Source organism: Periophthalmus magnuspinnatus, chromosome 19 (genome assembly GCF_009829125.3).
Source record: "Periophthalmus magnuspinnatus isolate fPerMag1 chromosome 19, fPerMag1.2.pri, whole genome shotgun sequence".
Lineage (NCBI taxonomy): Eukaryota > Metazoa > Chordata > Actinopteri > Gobiiformes > Gobiidae > Periophthalmus > Periophthalmus magnuspinnatus.
The window spans coordinates 397,519-413,693 of NC_047144.1; the positions used below are offsets into that span (position 1 = coordinate 397,519).

The 16,175-nt window shown below is 42.7% G+C and overlaps 1 protein-coding gene across 1 annotated transcript; it reads left to right on the top strand.

The window, feature by feature from the left end:
• The first annotated feature begins 11,593 nt into the window (after window positions 1-11,593).
• LOC117387009 (protein S100-B-like) lies at window positions 11,594-14,791 on the top strand. The gene is made up of 3 exons (XM_033984402.2): window positions 11,594-11,681; window positions 12,471-12,604; window positions 14,634-14,791. The coding sequence occupies exons 2-3, from the start codon at window positions 12,476-12,478 to the stop codon at window positions 14,748-14,750; spliced, it is 246 nt and encodes an 81-aa protein (XP_033840293.1). The 5' UTR covers window positions 11,594-11,681; window positions 12,471-12,475; the 3' UTR covers window positions 14,751-14,791.
• Window positions 14,792-16,175: the final 1,384 nt, after the last annotated feature.

A 16,175-nucleotide genomic window follows, 5' to 3' on the forward strand; every position in this document is an offset into this window, starting at 1 on the left:
CCATCTCCTCCTCTCTCCTCCTTCATCTCCTCTTCCTCCTCTCTTCTCTCCTTCATCTCCTCTTCCTCCTCTCTTCTCTCCTCCTTCATCTCCTCCTGTTCCTGCTCCTCCTCTCTTTTCTCCTCCTTCATCTCCTCCTCTTCCTCCTCATCTCTTCTCTCCTCCTTCATCTCCTCTTCCTCCTCTCTTTTCTCCTCCTTCATCTCCTCCTCTTCCTCCTCCTCTCTTCTCTCCTTCATCTCCTCCTCTTCCTGCTCCTCTCTTCTCTCCTTCATCTCCTCCTCTTCCTGCTCCTCTTCTCTTCTCTCCTTCATCTCCTCCTCTTCCTGCTTCTCCTCTCTTCTCTCCTCCTTCATCTCCTCTTCCTGCTCCTCCTCTCTTCTCTCCTCCTTCATCTCCTCCTCTTCCTGCTCCTCCTCTCTTCTCTCCTTCATCTCCTCCTCTCTTCTCTCCTCCTTCATCTCCTCCTCTTCCTGCTCCTCCTCTCTTCTCTCCTTCATCTCCTCCTCTTCCTGCTCCTCCTCTCTTCTCTCCTCCTTGATCTCCTCCTCTTCCTCCTCCTCTCTTCTCTCCTTCATCTCCTCCTCTTCCTGCTCCTCCTCTCTTCTATCCTCCTTTATCTCCTCCTCTTCCTGCTCCTCCTCTCTTCTCTCCTTCATCTCCTCCTCTTCCTGCTCCTCCTCTCTTCTCTCCTTCATCTCCTCCTGTTCCTGCTCCTCCTCTCTTCTCTCCTTCATCTCCTCCTCTTCCTCCTCCTCTCTCCTCTCCTCCTTCATCTCCTCCTGTTCCTGCTCCTCCTCTCTTCTCTCCATCTCCTCTTCCTGCTCCTCCTCTCTTCTCTCCTTCATCTCCTCCTCTTCCTGCTCCTCCTCTCTTCTCTCCTTCATCTCCTCCTCTTCCTGCTCCTCCTCTCTTCTCTCCTCCTTCATCTCCTCTTCCTGCTCCTCCTCTCTTCTCTCCTTCATCTCCTCTTCCTGCTCCTCCTCTCTTCTCTCCTCCTTCATCTCCTCTTCCTGCTCCTCCTCTCTTCTCTCCTCCTTCATCTCCTCTTCCTGCTCCTCCTCTCTTCTCTCCTTCATCTCCTCCTCTTCCTGCTCCTCCTCTCTTCTCTCCTCCTTCATCTCCTCCTGTTCCTGCTCCTCCTCTCTTCTCTCCTCCTTCATCTCCTCCTCTTCCTGCTCCTCCTCTCTTCTCTCCTCCTTCATCTCCTCCTCTTCCTGCTCCTCCTCTCTTCTCTCCTTCATCTCCTCCTCTTCCTGCTCCTCCTCTCTTCTCTCCTTCATCTCCTCCTGTTCCTGCTCCTCCTCTCTTCTCTCCTTCATCTCCTCCTCTTCCTCCTCCTCTCTCCTCTCCTCCTTCATCTCCTCCTGTTCCTGCTCCTCCTCTCTTCTCTCCATCTCCTCTTCCTGCTCCTCCTCTCTTCTCTCCTTCATCTCCTCCTCTTCCTGCTCCTCCTCTCTTCTCTCCTCCTTCATCTCCTCTTCCTGCTCCTCCTCTCTTCTCTCCTTCATCTCCTCTTCCTGCTCCTCCTCTCTTCTCTCCTCCTTCATCTCCTCTTCCTGCTCCTCCTCTCTTCTCTCCTCCTTCATCTCCTCTTCCTGCTCCTCCTCTCTTCTCTCCTCCTTCATCTCCTCTTCCTGCTCCTCCTCTCTTCTCTCCTCCTTCATCTCCTCTTCCTGCTCCTCCTCTCTTCTCTCCTCCTTCATCTCCTCTTCCTGCTCCTCCTCTCTTCTCTCCTTCATCTCCTCCTCTTCCTGCTCCTCCTCTCTTCTCTCCTCCTTCATCTCCTCCTGTTCCTGCTCCTCCTCTCTTCTCTCCTCCTTCATCTCCTCCTCTTCCTGCTCCTCCTCTCTTCTCTCCTCCTTCATCTCCTCCTCTTCCTGCTCCTCCTCTCTTCTCTCCTTCATCTCCTCCTCTTCCTGCTCCTCCTCTCTTCTCTCCTTCATCTCCTCCTGTTCCTGCTCCTCCTCTCTTCTCTCCTTCATCTCCTCCTCTTCCTCCTCCTCTCTCCTCTCCTCCTTCATCTCCTCCTGTTCCTGCTCCTCCTCTCTTCTCTCCATCTCCTCTTCCTGCTCCTCCTCTCTTCTCTCCTTCATCTCCTCCTCTTCCTGCTCCTCCTCTCTTCTCTCCTCCTTCATCTCCTCTTCCTGCTCCTCCTCTCTTCTCTCCTTCATCTCCTCTTCCTGCTCCTCCTCTCTTCTCTCCTCCTTCATCTCCTCTTCCTGCTCCTCCTCTCTTCTCTCCTCCTTCATCTCCTCTTCCTGCTCCTCCTCTCTTCTCTCCTCCTTCATCTCCTCTTCCTGCTCCTCCTCTCTTCTCTCCTTCATCTCCTCCTCTTCCTGCTCCTCCTCTCTTCTCTCCTCCTTCATCTCCTCCTCTTCCTGCTCCTCCTCTCTCCTCTCCTCCTTCATCTCCTCCTCTTCCTGCTCCTCCTCTCTTCTCTCCTCCTTCATCTCCTCCTCTTCCTGCTCCTCCTCTCTTCTCTCCTTCTTCCTTCTTAAATCTGGACAATGTTCCCTTTTAAAATGGAGCATGATAGATTTTTATATCTTGTATTCAGGCACAAAGCAGAAGACTTGTTCAAATCAAACTTCTGTCCTCTATTGTTGAGATTTAGTGAAGATTTTGAGCGCTGGTCTTGTCCTTCGTCGCTCGTATGAACTGTGTCAAAATGAATGTCTCACTTCCTGTTCTTATTCCAGAGCATTCCCCTTTTCCTGCCCTTTCTTCTCTCAGGCAGATTCACTTGTGGCTGAGTTTCTTTGGGATAATAAAGTTTCTGGACTATCCAGGCCGTACCTACAGTGGCCTAAACCATCAGGAGGGAGGCCTCACCACATTTCAGGTGTTATTATTGATCCTCCAAGGTAAGACTTTTAAATATTGGCTTCAGTCCAAAACACTTCCCTTTGGATTGATTAGTGACGGAGCAGAACTCTGTAAAACCAGTGTCCCTTGCAGCTTTGTTATATTCACCCGTACAATCCCCTAAAATGTACTCAAGGAACCAGACTGTTAAAATATCTTTAACTTTTGGACTCAGTTTAGACGTTACTTTGGTTTGCACATTTATTCACACAATGCCCCTTTAGCGGCTAATCTTTTTTTTTCCCTCCTTCTCTTGCTGTTTTTAAATTGGTCAAATCTTTGAACATGGATTTTTAAAGATTTGTTTGTTGATAAGGTCTTCACATCTTTTCAGCAAATATCTGTAAAATTCTCTGTCCCAAAGCAACACTGTCAAATACCTGAAAGTTCACAGTTTTGTTAAAACTTCCCTTCATTTCAAACTTACCTGATGATTCTGCTCTTGATTCTTTGCTTTTATCCACTTCTTCCTTGAAAGGGTCTATTTGGTTCTTGATCAGATCTCGTTTATTCGCTCAGATTCTCTTGCCTCGATAAAAGTTCTTTGGGAGGGAGATCTTGACTCTGATGAGCTGTGGTCACAGATTTGAACACGTGTACATGAGTCTTCCACATGTGCTCGGCTCAGTCTCATACAGTGTAACGTGTTCACCGGGTTTATTATACAAAATCACACTTATCCAAAATATACCCCAACTTTTCTCCAACAGGCGCCCGGTGCCACCGAAGGGAAACCTCAGTCGGACATTTTGACTCCGTCCAAAACCCTGCGGTTACTGGACTGATTTTTTTCAATAATTTCAGGCGTTATTGGCGAGAAAGTTCATCTAACTTCTCCGAGTGCCTTATTTGGGATTTTTGTAGGGCCAACTTCGCTTTTCAACTCTCAGAGCAGCGAACCCTTATGACCCAACGAGACGATGTGTCCAGCGCCTCAAGCCACTTAGATCGGACTAAACTGGGACCATTGTTTTGATGCTGTAAATACACTGTGTTCATTTGAGCCGAGGTCACACTTTAGGGACAACAGCTCTTTGACAAATGTAAACATTCTCTGGTGATTTTATGTTTTATGTAATGAGTCTCAAAAGAACTGTGCTGCCCCCTTCTGGAGTACAAATGTTCTGCAGTGGTAAAAATGAGGTTGTGCTGATTTTAACCCCTTCGCCTTTACGTTACAACTTCACGGCAATGTACATACACTTATGCATCACCCACACAAACAATCTACACCTCAAATTAAAGCTACGGCGCTCGTCTTTCTGAAATGTAAACCATTTACACCGCTAATCACCACAGTGCTGACAGGAAAGACGTTTTTACAGAAAAGTCACAAATGTGGATTTGGACTTCACTTACCTTTGAGCACTCTGGTTCTGTCACACAAAGTTGGTCTCATTCCTTCCATAAAGGTCCAGAGAATATAATCCAGTCAAGAAATTATGTCCACAAAGGAAGATCCTCCATGTCCAATCTGCTGCAGGAAAGTGAAATCTGCTCCGTCTCTTTTTTTGCATTTCTTTTGTCCATTTCAAGCATAATAAACTTCTGACAGTGGAAAACAAACTTGTTAGCTTGTGACTGACACCAAAGTTGGCCAATAAGATGGGGGCTGTGGGTTACTGGTGCCCCGGACAGTGAATCAGTGCAAAAGATGACTGAAAGTGTACGCCCCACTCTCCCCCTTGTAGAATCAAGCTGTTACATTACACACGTTCAGTGATGTTTTTCCCTTAGAGCCAATGAGCAGCTGAACACGCTGATGTGTGACATGCAGTGGTTTACCGTAAACAGACGGAGTTTGCTGCGCGCGTAAAAGGAGGAGACTGGATACAAAGAGCCGCGCGTAAAATTACGCGCGCATAATTGCGTAAATTTACACACTGTTTTGCAGCAGTTTTGCGTTTTAAACATGACGAAACGGACATAACAAAGTAAGTACGCGACTGAGGACACTGTGGATGTTTGTACAAGTTAAACTAGAGGCATCTGGACCCAGAGCGGTTCGTGGAACCGAGTGAAGATCTCATGGTGGACTCAGGAGCAGAGGGACCTTATGTTTTGATGGACTGGATGCTGTTCCTGGTCGTGGTTTATTTTGCTATTGACTTAATTGTGGGTCAAATGTGTATTATGTGTAATCATTAGCATTAGCTAATGCAAATCTACCCTTTTGTATCTTAAGCATTTCTATAATTTGAGTTAGATTGGTTCGATTTAAGCTAATTTTGCACATTTCTGTCCTTGTGCTGTTCTTGAACTTTGTGTTGCAACACTGTAACTTCTCCATTGTGGGACAAATAAAGGTTCTGGTCTATTGTTCTAATCACACACTGTATAAAGAAGTGGACTAAGTGAGTGTGACCCACAGCGTTCAGCTCCAGTCAAATGAAGCTCAGGCTGGAGCAGTTAGAGCCTCACTCTGTACTAAAGCACCACTGGTTTAATATGGAGCGGGCGCTTAGCAACAACGTCAATCAAACCTGTTGCTAATGCTAGCGGAACCGACCTCAAGGAAAGAAGGACCTGATTTGTCTGTTATTAATGTTCAGATCTTGATTTACAGACACAATAGTGAAAGAAAAACCCCAGGATCATGTAGAGGGTTAATACGAACATTTAAGAACACAAGAGCTAGCATGTTAGCTACGTCCATTTGTATACACAGTCTATGGTTCTTATACGTTGTTGTTTTTTTTCAGACCAAAGTTTGGTTTTGTCTGAAAGAGTGAACCTCATTTGACTGTTCTCTTCTATCTTTTAAAATCCAAGCACTTTTTCATGTGTTTATTTGCCAAATGAATTTAGTTTTAATATTCAACAGACAAAACACCTAAATGTATTTTCAAATTGAGTTCAGCTCCTTTCAAATCTTAAGTATGTTGTTAGGGCAGCAACTATTGGGTATGTTTATTTAAGATTTTTGCATTTCCAAAATACATTCTCCTTTGATTTACCATTTCTTTGTAGATAAAGATTTCCTTTTTCCTTTTCCTTGTCCATCCATGTTCTTCTTTGAAAGATTCATGCATCAGGACAGAAACCAAAAGGAAGAAAAAATTCAAAAAAATTCTTCACTGTGTTCTGGACGACCGCGCGCGTATCCCACTTCTGACACCATTATTATTGCGGAAAAATTACAGTTCTAGATGAAAAGTCAAGTCAAACGTTCTCATGGTTAGCAGTAAGATTCTGTTCAAAGCTCCACCCACAAGCCTACATCACCCATGTACAAGGCTCCACCCACAGGCCTACATCACCCATGCTCCCACACGACAATCCTCCATAAATAAACTAAAACATGATACAAAACTGTGCACTATGACGTGACAAACCTGGTGTGATGTGCAGTAGTTTCATTCGTGCGATGCAGCTGATTGTGTTGTGATGGTGCTCTGAAGGGGGAGCGACTTAGCAAACATGTTAATCCGTTGTTTTGGGTGAGGACTGATCTAAATATGTCCTGTGTTAGAGTTAATAGTTGTTCAGTAACAGCAGCTCCTTCACACAATGGCGCCACCAACAGGATGAATGGAGGAGGATCCTGTTGGTGACGCCATTCTGACATTTAACTCAGTTCTAACACGACTTCAGACTGAACACAACAGAACAGCAGGTTTCAGAACATTCTAAAGGACAAGGGCTTCACAGAGATGGACATGAGCACAGGGACAAACAACTATTCAAAACTATATACTGTGTCTTTTCAGTGGTCAAAAGTCCTCAAAATGGCGCCTGTATTAATAAAGTGAAACAATAATGAATGTTATTTCAGAACAGTAGGACAGTTTCAAAACACATTTTTTTAGACTTTATTTTTGCATTAACATTTTCATTCGTCACATTTTTAGGAACTTTTTTGTAAAATAAATATTGTTTTATCTTTTTGGTCACCTCTTCACTCTCCCGTTTTTGTTCTACGCCCGGTTCTACATCTTTAAGTGACCTGCCATCGCCCTAAACCTCTGCATTTGACCCAGAGTGAACAGTGTCCTCTGCATTTGACCCAGAGTGAACAGTGTCCTCTGCATTTGACCCGATATGAAACTGTCCTCTGCATTTGACCCGATATGAAACTGTGTCCTCTGCATTTGACCCGATATGAAACTGTCCTCTACATTTGACCCGATATGAAACTGTGTCCTCTGCATTTGACCCAGAGTGAACAGTGTCCTCTACATTTGACCCGATATGAAACTGTGTCCTCTGCATTTGACCCGATATGAAACTGTGTCCTCTGCATTTGACCCAGAGTGAACAGTGTCCTCTGCATTTGACCCAATATGAAACTGTGTCCTCTGCATTTGACCCAGAGTGAACAGTGTCCTCTGCATTTGACCCAATATGAAACAGTGTCCTCTGCATTTGACCCAATATGAAACTGTCCTCTGCATTTGACCCAGAGTGAACACTGTCCTCTGCATTTGACCCGATATGAAACTGTGTCCTCTGCATTTGACCCAGAGTGAACAGTGTCCTCTGCATTTGACCCAACCTTAACATTCTTAAGGTTGGGTCCTTCTCTTTGCGGCTGATTTGAGAGAGTTTAAATGTTCCGCAGTGAGAGGACGTACAGCTCGTCGCCGTGGAAACGCTCCTTTCTCAGTGACACGTCCAGTCTTCAGTCTTCAGCTCCAGATGTTCCTCCTTGTTGAAAATGGAGCCTTGTAATTGTGCAGATCACAGCCTTATCCGCAGGTCTGGTCTGTGTTTGTGCAGCTCAGTCCTGCAGGTTTAAAGACGACGACATATAAAGTCCAGATTTAACTTCAGGCTTTTTCAAACTAATATTTAACTGTGTCTGGACCAAATGTTTTCATGGATTTGCGCAAAATGTGTGTTTCCCTAGTTCAGACGTATTGTGTCAGCTCAGTCCAAATGAGACTGTGCTGTTTGTGTCTGATTATAAAGTGTTCACATATGTGAAGTACTTCCTGGTTCTAGTCCTGACCCGAGCAGCAGTATTCTGGATGTTCTGGATGTTCTGGATGTTCTGTTCTGGATGTTCTGGATGTTCTGGATGTTCTGGATGTTCTGTTCTGTGGCTCGTTTGGAGAGTCCAGTGATCAGGACGTTACAATCGTCTAATCTACTGGAGACAAATGCAGGAAAAGTCTCTCTCTGGTTTTGACAGTTTAACTTTTTGACATGTTTTTTAGGTGGTAAAAAGCTGCGGATGTTACTGATTTGTTGTGTCTGTTAAAGTCCATTATTACCTCTAGATTTCTCTCCTGAGTTGAAGGTTTTAGAGACAGAGACTGGAGGTGACACTGACATGTTCTCTCTGTTTCTGTGGGCCAAAGATGATGGACTAAGTGAGTGTGACCCACAGCGTTCAGCTCCAGTCAAATGAAGCTCAGGCTGGAGCAGTTAGAGCCTCACTCTGTACTAAAGCACCACTGGTTTAATATGGAGCGGGCGCTTAGCAACAACGTCAATCAAACCTGTTGCTAACGCTAACAGGAGCGACCTCGGGGAAAGAAGGACCTGATTTGTCTGTTATTAATGTTCAGATCTTGATTTACAGACACAAAAGTGAAATAAAAACCCCAGGATCATGTAGAGGGTTAATACGAACATTTAAGACAATCGGAGCAGATCTGTGATTGTAATATTGATCTCCCATGTCCCAGATGTCCCAGAATTGTCTCTGTTTGAGTGAGGACAAAACAGAACACCCAGTCTCTCAGCTCCTGCTCTTGTTGCTTTGGGCCGACACTTTAACCTTTTGTTTGGGGGTGAAATTGGACAGTCTAAAATTTGATAAACAAAAATCGTCTTTGTCTGTTGTTGCTGTGAGTCGGTGGAACAGTTAAAGCCAAATGAGATTATAACAAAAGTTTGCACAGGTGACAAAGAAATTATATCAAAACAAATGTGAACTCATTAGTGAACGTGTGTGAAAGAAAGAGGATTTGTGTGTCTGAAAGTGTCTGTTTGTGTATGTGAATAATTTGGCATGGACGTGTGTGTGTGTGGGGGTGTGTGTGTGTGTGTGTGTGTGGTCAGAGCTTCTTTCAGCTTAAAGGTTAAACTTCTTCTCCTGAGCCGTGGTGACCTGGAGGAAGCCACGCCTCCACGCCTTTGTTCGCTCCCGCGTAGACGACTGGTCTTCACCGTTTGCAGCTCGTCACATGACCACACCCCTGTCACATGACCACACCCCTGTCACATGACCACACCCCCCGTCACATGACCACACCCCCCGTCACATGACCACACCCCCTGTCCTGTCACATGACCACACACCCCGTCACATGACCACACCCCCCTGTCACATGACCACTCCCCTGTCACATGACCACACCCCGTCACATGACCACACACCCTCGTCACATGACCACACCCCCCTGTCCTGTCACATGACCACACCCCCCGTCACATGACCACACCCCCCTGTCACATGACCACACCCCCCTGTCACATGACCACACCCCCCTGTCACATGACCACACCCCCTGTCCTGTCACATGACCACACACCCCCTGTCACATGACCACACACCCCTGTCCTGTCACATGACCACACCCCCCTGTCACATGACCACACCCCCTGTCAAATGACCACACCCCCTGTCAAATGACCACACCCCCCGTCACATGACCACACCCCTGTCACATGACCACTGGAGGTCCCCCTGTCCCGGGGCAAACAGCGGGGCCATCGTTCTTTTGCAGTGGCCAAAACTCTGGAACTCTTTGCCCACAGAGTTCTGTTCCATCTCTGACCTGCCTCTGTTTAAAGACAAACTTAAAACTTATTTATTTAGAACGGACTTTAACACTTAGGCCTGTGACTCTTCATTTTACTGGTGCAATGTGTCTGCTGATTTGTACGATGTTTATTGTTTTTAATCGTGTTTTTAATGTTGTACAGCTCTTTGGTCGCCTCTGGTCGTTGAAGGTTCTATAGAAATAAAGTCTGATTGATTGAGGTGAGCGTCAGAATCACATTTCACTTTAAATACTGGTTTTACACGATGCTCTTCAAATATCCAGACCAGCTCGAGCAAACAAACCGTCCATTTGTTCCACGCCAAATTCTACGGCACTCGTTTTAAACTTCAAACAGCGTAGCCCCGCCCTTGGACAAACAAAGACAAACACTACGACGACACTTCTACCTCCTCTCGCAGATTTAAAGACGCAGTACCACGTCAAAACAAAAAAAAAACGCACAAAAACAGAACGAGGTCATTTGTAACAGTTTGCAGTTTGGTCCAAAGTCACTTCTCATTTACCTGATGCGTGCAGAACGTCTTAACTATTCACCACGATGAGTTTGGAAGCACTTTTCACAACTCGCAGACGCCACAGTGGAGTTTCCTGTAAATAAACGGCTTTATTAGATGCAGACGCCGCACGGTGGACTTGATCTGTCCTGGGGCTGGACAGATTTAACTCAAACACATGGGACACAGTTGGGTTTGGGGGCTCGAAAAATCTGCAGGTATGAACTTAAAAACGGCGACGCCTCATTTTTAAATCCTCATGAGGCTAACAGCTAACAGCTAACAGCTACGGCGGCTAATCTGGAGCACAGTTCTATATTTGGAATCCCGACCTCGAGTGTCATAGCGACCAAAGAGCCAATCAGGAGCGAGGCTGTTGAAGGTCACACCCCTTAGCAACGCTGTCAATCAAACCTGTTGCTAACGCTAACAGGAGCGACCTCGGGGACAGAAGGACCTGATTCGTCTGTTATTAATGTTCATATCTTGATTTACAGACACAAAAGTGAAATAAAAACCCCAGGATCATGTAGAGGGTTAATACGAACATTTAAGACCAGAATGAGTCTGACAGCAGAGACAGAGAGAGGAGACAGAAAAGTAAAAATAAGCAAAAAATAAATAAATAAATAAATAAAATCTAAATAAACTAAAAAAATAAGCTCAAAATAACAAAAAAACCCAACTTTAAATAACAAAAAAATCTAAATAAACTCAAAATAATAATAATAAAAATAAATAAATAAAATAAAAATAACAAAAAAAATGAACCCCAGGATAAAAAAAACAAACTCAAAATAACTCAAAAAATAAGCTAAAAAAAAAAAAAAAAACTTTAAATAGCAAAAAAAAATCTAAATAAACTCAAAATAATAATAATAAAAATAAATAAATAAAATAAAAATAACAAAAAAATTAACCCCAGGATAAAAAAAAACTAAAAATAACTAAAAAAAATAAGCTCAAAATAACAAAAAAACAAACAAACTTAAAATAATAATAATAATTAAAACAAACAAACAAACAAACAAAAAACTCAAAATAACTAAAAAAAAACAAACCCCAGGATCATGTAGAGGGTTAATACGAACATTTAAGACCAAAATGAGTCTGAAGCAGCAGAGACAGACACAGGGGGCGCTGTTCAACACAGAAAGTGAAGTGGAGCCAGAGTCGATGGATCACTTCCTGTTTGTAACACGGCGGCTAACAGGTTAGCTAGGCCCATTTATATAAACAGTCTATGGTTTTAAGAATCCACCTTAAAAGTTACAGAGTGAGCGTTTTAATCGAGTGTTTCGGTCGAGTTCGCTCTGAGCTTTCGTCGATTTAGCGTCGCACGAGTCTTAACAAAAGACGCAGGTGTTTGTGGAGTTTGTGCGTCAAACATGTTCTGACACGCCTGGGAGTCTGAGAAGAACAAAAGCTGCAACTGAACCTGATTTACCACAGTTGCGTAACGTAGTCTGCGTGCACAAAGAGCAGGTGTTGGGCGTGCCAGGCTATAAAAGAACGAGCTCGATCGCGCCGCACAAACCCGACATTTAGAACGTCCTTTTGCAACAGACAGCTCTGCAGACGAGTGAGTGCTTTTATCTGTCGTTTGGGGCCAAGTATTTTCTCTATTTATGTATTTTCTGAGCGTATATAATTAAATTTAATTTAATGAACACAAGAGGAGAGGGGAGTTACATCAGCAAGTCAAGTTTGGGTCGATTTTTCATTATTTTTATCACTTTCTACATTTAAAAACACAAAGAAAACATCAAATATATGAAGTAAGAAATATGGAGTTATGTAGTGAAGAAAAAAAAAGGGGAACAACTATTGAATATTTTTTTGACAAAGTAAAGGTTGGATACTTGGAGGATTTGAATGTGAAATATATATAAAAAATGTGTAGTTTTTTTTAGTTTTTTTACAACATAACTCCATATTTCTTGGTTCATACTGTATATTTCATGTCTTCTGTGTGTATATAAAATGTAGAGTATTATTATTATTATTACTATTATTATTATTATTATTATTATTATTAATGTACTTGTATTTTTAAATATTTATTTTTTTTCTTATTTATTTCAGTTTATTTTTCTTGTATTTTTATATTGTACGTATTGCGTTTTTTTCATTCTTTTTCTTCTTTTTTCACTTACAAATCACTAGTACTGGCATTTTCTTCTGCTAAACCAGCGGGATGGGCTGAAGGGGCGTTACCTTCCACAGCCTCGCTCCTGATTGGCTCGCTGGTTGCTATGATACTCGTGAATTCCAGATATGAAACTGAACCGTCTGTGATGTCACACAACAGGAAGCTAACCTCTTAAACATTAGCCGCCGAAAATAAGAGCATGTTTATTTGTCGGCGCAGTTCCCATGGCGTCACTCCCGGCAGCGATGGCGATGATCCGCGCCGTGTTTGACCAGTACTCGAAGAACAAGAAGACGCTGAGCAAACACCAGGTGGCGGAGCTGCTGCGCGCACAGTTTGGGATGGAGCCCGGGGTGAGTGACGGGACTTTGGGGGTTTTCACCTCCTCTTTAATACCCCACAGGAGTAAATACCTCCTCTTTAATGCCCCATAGAGGTAAATACCTCCTCTTTAATACCCCACAGAAGTAAAAACCTCCTCTTTAATACCCCACAGAAGTAAAAACCTCATCTTTAATACCCCACAGAAGTAAATACCTCCTCTTTAATACCCCACAGAGGTAAATACCTCCTCTTTAATACCCCACAGAAGTAAATACCTCCTCTTTAATACCCCACAGAAGTAAATACCTCCTCTTTAATACCCCATAGAAGTAAATACCTCCTCTTTAATACCCCACAAAAGTAAATACCTCCTCTTTAATACCCCACAGAAGTAAATACCTCCTCTTTAATACCCCACAGAAGTAAATACCTCCTCTTTAATACCCCATAGAAGTAAATACCTCCTCTTTAATACCCCACAGAAGTAAATACCTCCTCTTTAATACCCCATAGAAGTAAATACCTCCTCTTTAATACCCCATAGAAGTAAATACCTCCTCTTTAATACCCCACAGAAGTAAATACCTCCTCTTTAATACCCCATAGAAGTAAATACCTCCTCTTTAATACCCCATAGAAGTAAATACCTCCTCTTTAATACCCCACAAAAGTAAATACCTCCTCTTTAATACCACACAAAAGTAAATACCTCCTCTTTAATACCCCACAGAAGTAAATACCTCCTCTTTAATACCCCATAGAAGTAAATACCTCCTCTTTAATACCCCACAGAAGTAAATACCTCCTCTTTAATACCCCATAGAAGTAAATACCTCCTCTTTAATACCCCACAGAAGTAAATACCTCCTCTTTAATACCCCATAGAAGTAAATACCTCCTCTTTAATACCCCATAGAAGTAAATACCTCCTCTTTAATACCCCACAAAAGTAAATACCTCCTCTTTAATACCACACAAAAGTAAATACCTCCTCTTTAATACCCCATAGAGGTAAATACCTCCTCTTTAATACCCACAGAAGTAAATACCTCCTCTTTAATGCCCCATAGAGGTAAATACCTCCTCTTTAATACCCCACAGAAGTAAATACCTCCTCTTTAATACCCCATAGAGGTCAAATACCTCCTCTTTAATGCCCCATAGAAATAAATACCCCACAAACACCTACACTGTGTAACTTTTCCGTTTGCTCGTCTCCATGGAGATGTCATTGCTTCACCTGTAGAATGTTCCGCACTACGGCATTAACGTCATATCTCATACATTTATTTCATAACAGGTGTTTTTATTGCTTAGAAAGTACCTTGAAAAAAACATGTGTTCTTACTGTGAGAGCAGGGTCGCCCCTCCACAGATCTGACCTGTAGCTTGGCCTGTTAACACCAGAAGCTCTTGTGCACAGAGATGAGTTTAGTAGTAGTAGTAGTAGTAGTAGTAGTAGTAGTAGTATTGTGATAAGTTTATTGCTGTGGTGTAAAATGTTCCAGGCAAAACAATGACATCTCCATGGAGACGAGAAGAAAAGTTACATAGTGCACATTTAAAAAACAAATACTCGCCACATTTCCTCCTCCAAAGGGCCGGCTGCAGACAGCGCTGAAGAAGTAAAAGTACTCAAGTAAAAGTATCACATGAATACATCTACTTAAGTATTAAAAGTACCTGTTTATAAATGTACTTAGAGTAAAAAGTAAAAGTATTTGTTTCAGATTTGCTTCAAATGTGGTGATTTTGTTTAAGATTTGAGTTGTCGTTTTTTTTTTTGTATATTTTTGTTCAAATTCTGAACGTGTTAAAAAATAAACCTCAGCCTCATACTTTTACTTTTCAGTTCAAAAATGTAGTGGAGTAAAAGTACAGATACCTACAGTTTGTACTTCAGTGCAGTACTTTGTTACTTTTACTTCCACAGCCCTTCTTTACATCTGTGTGAACTCTACAAAAGCTGCTAATTTGTCGTTTCAAAATGTTTTACTTCCCACTTTGGCCACAAGAGGGCGACAGACACTAATCTAAGTCTTGTGTTTTGGTTTGTAGAAAAACGAGGAGGCGGAGAAAATGTTCTGTACTCTGGACAACGACGGGAGCGGCGATGTCGACTTCAAGGAGTTTGTGACTTTTGTGGCAGCTGTGTGTGTCTGCGTCTGTGAATGAAACTGCCCCCGAAATAAAAGCAAGAAAGAAATGTGACCATGTGGTGTTTTTGAAGTAAATACCTCCTCTTTAATACCCCACAGAAGTAAATACCTCCTCTTTAATGCCCCACAGAAGTAAATACCTCCTCTTTAATACCCCACAGAAGTAAATACCTCCTCTTTAATGCCCCACAGAAGTAAATACCTCCTCTTTAATGCCCCACAGAAGTAAATACCTCCTCTTTATTACCCCACAGAAGTAAATACCTCCTCTTTAATACCCCACAGAAGTAAATACCTCCTCTTTAATGCCCCACAGAAGTAAATACCTCCTCTTTAATGCCCCACAGAAGTAAATACCTCCTCTTTATTACCCCACAGAAGTAAATACCTCCTCTTTAATACCCCACAGAAGTAAATACCTCCTCTTTAATGCCCCACAGAAGTAAATACCTCCTCTTTAATGCCCCACAGAAGTAAATACCTCCTCTTTAATATCCCACAGAAGTAAATACCTCCTCTTTAATACCCCACAGAGGTAAATACCTCCTCTTTAATACCCCACAGAGGTAAATACCTCCTCTTTAATACCCCACAGAAGTAAATACCTCCTCTTTAATACCCCACAGAAGTAAATACCTCCTCTTTAATACCCCACAGAAGTAAATACCTCCTCTTTAATACCCCACAGAAGTAAATACCTCCTCTTTAATACGCCGTAAAAGTAAATACCTCCTCTTTAATACCCCACAGAAGTAAATACCTCCTCTTTAATACCCCACAGAGGTAAATACCTCCTCTTTAATACCCCACAGAGGTAAATACCTCCTCTTTAATACGCCGTAAAAGTAAATACCTCCTCTTTAATACCCCACAGAAGTAAATACCTCCTCTTTAATACCCCACAGAGGTAAATACCTCCTCTTTAATACCCCACAGAGGTAAATACCTCCTCTTTAATACGCCGTATAAGTAAATACCTCCTCTTTAATACCCCACAGAAGTAAATACCTCCTCTTTAATACCCCACAGAGGTAAATACCTCCTCTTTAATACCCCACAGAGGTAAATACCTCCTCTTTAATACGCCGTAAAAGTAAATACCTCCTCTTTAATACCCCACAGAAGTAAATACCTCCTCTTTAATACCCCACAGAGGTAAATACCTCCTCTTTAATACCCCACAGAAGTAAATACCTCCTCTTTAATACGCCGTAAAAGTAAATACCTCCTCTTTAATACCCCACAGAAGTAAATACCTCCTCTTTAATACCCCACAGAGGTAAATACCTCCTCTTTAATACCCCACAGAAGTAAATACCTCCTCTTTAATACGCCGTAAAAGTAAATACCTCCTCTTTAATACCCCACAGAAGTAAATACCTCCTCTTTAATACCCCACAGAGGTAAATACCTCCTCTTTAATACCCCACAGAGGTAAATA

Coding starts and splice junctions, on each gene's coding strand:
- LOC117387009 (XM_033984402.2), top strand. CDS start 12,476: ATGGCGTCACTCCCGGCAGCGATGGCGATGATCCGCGCCGTGTTTGAC. Junction 12,605..14,633: donor AGTTTGGGATGGAGCCCGGG/GTGAGTGACGGG, acceptor TTTGGTTTGTAG/AAAAACGAGGAGGCGGAGAA.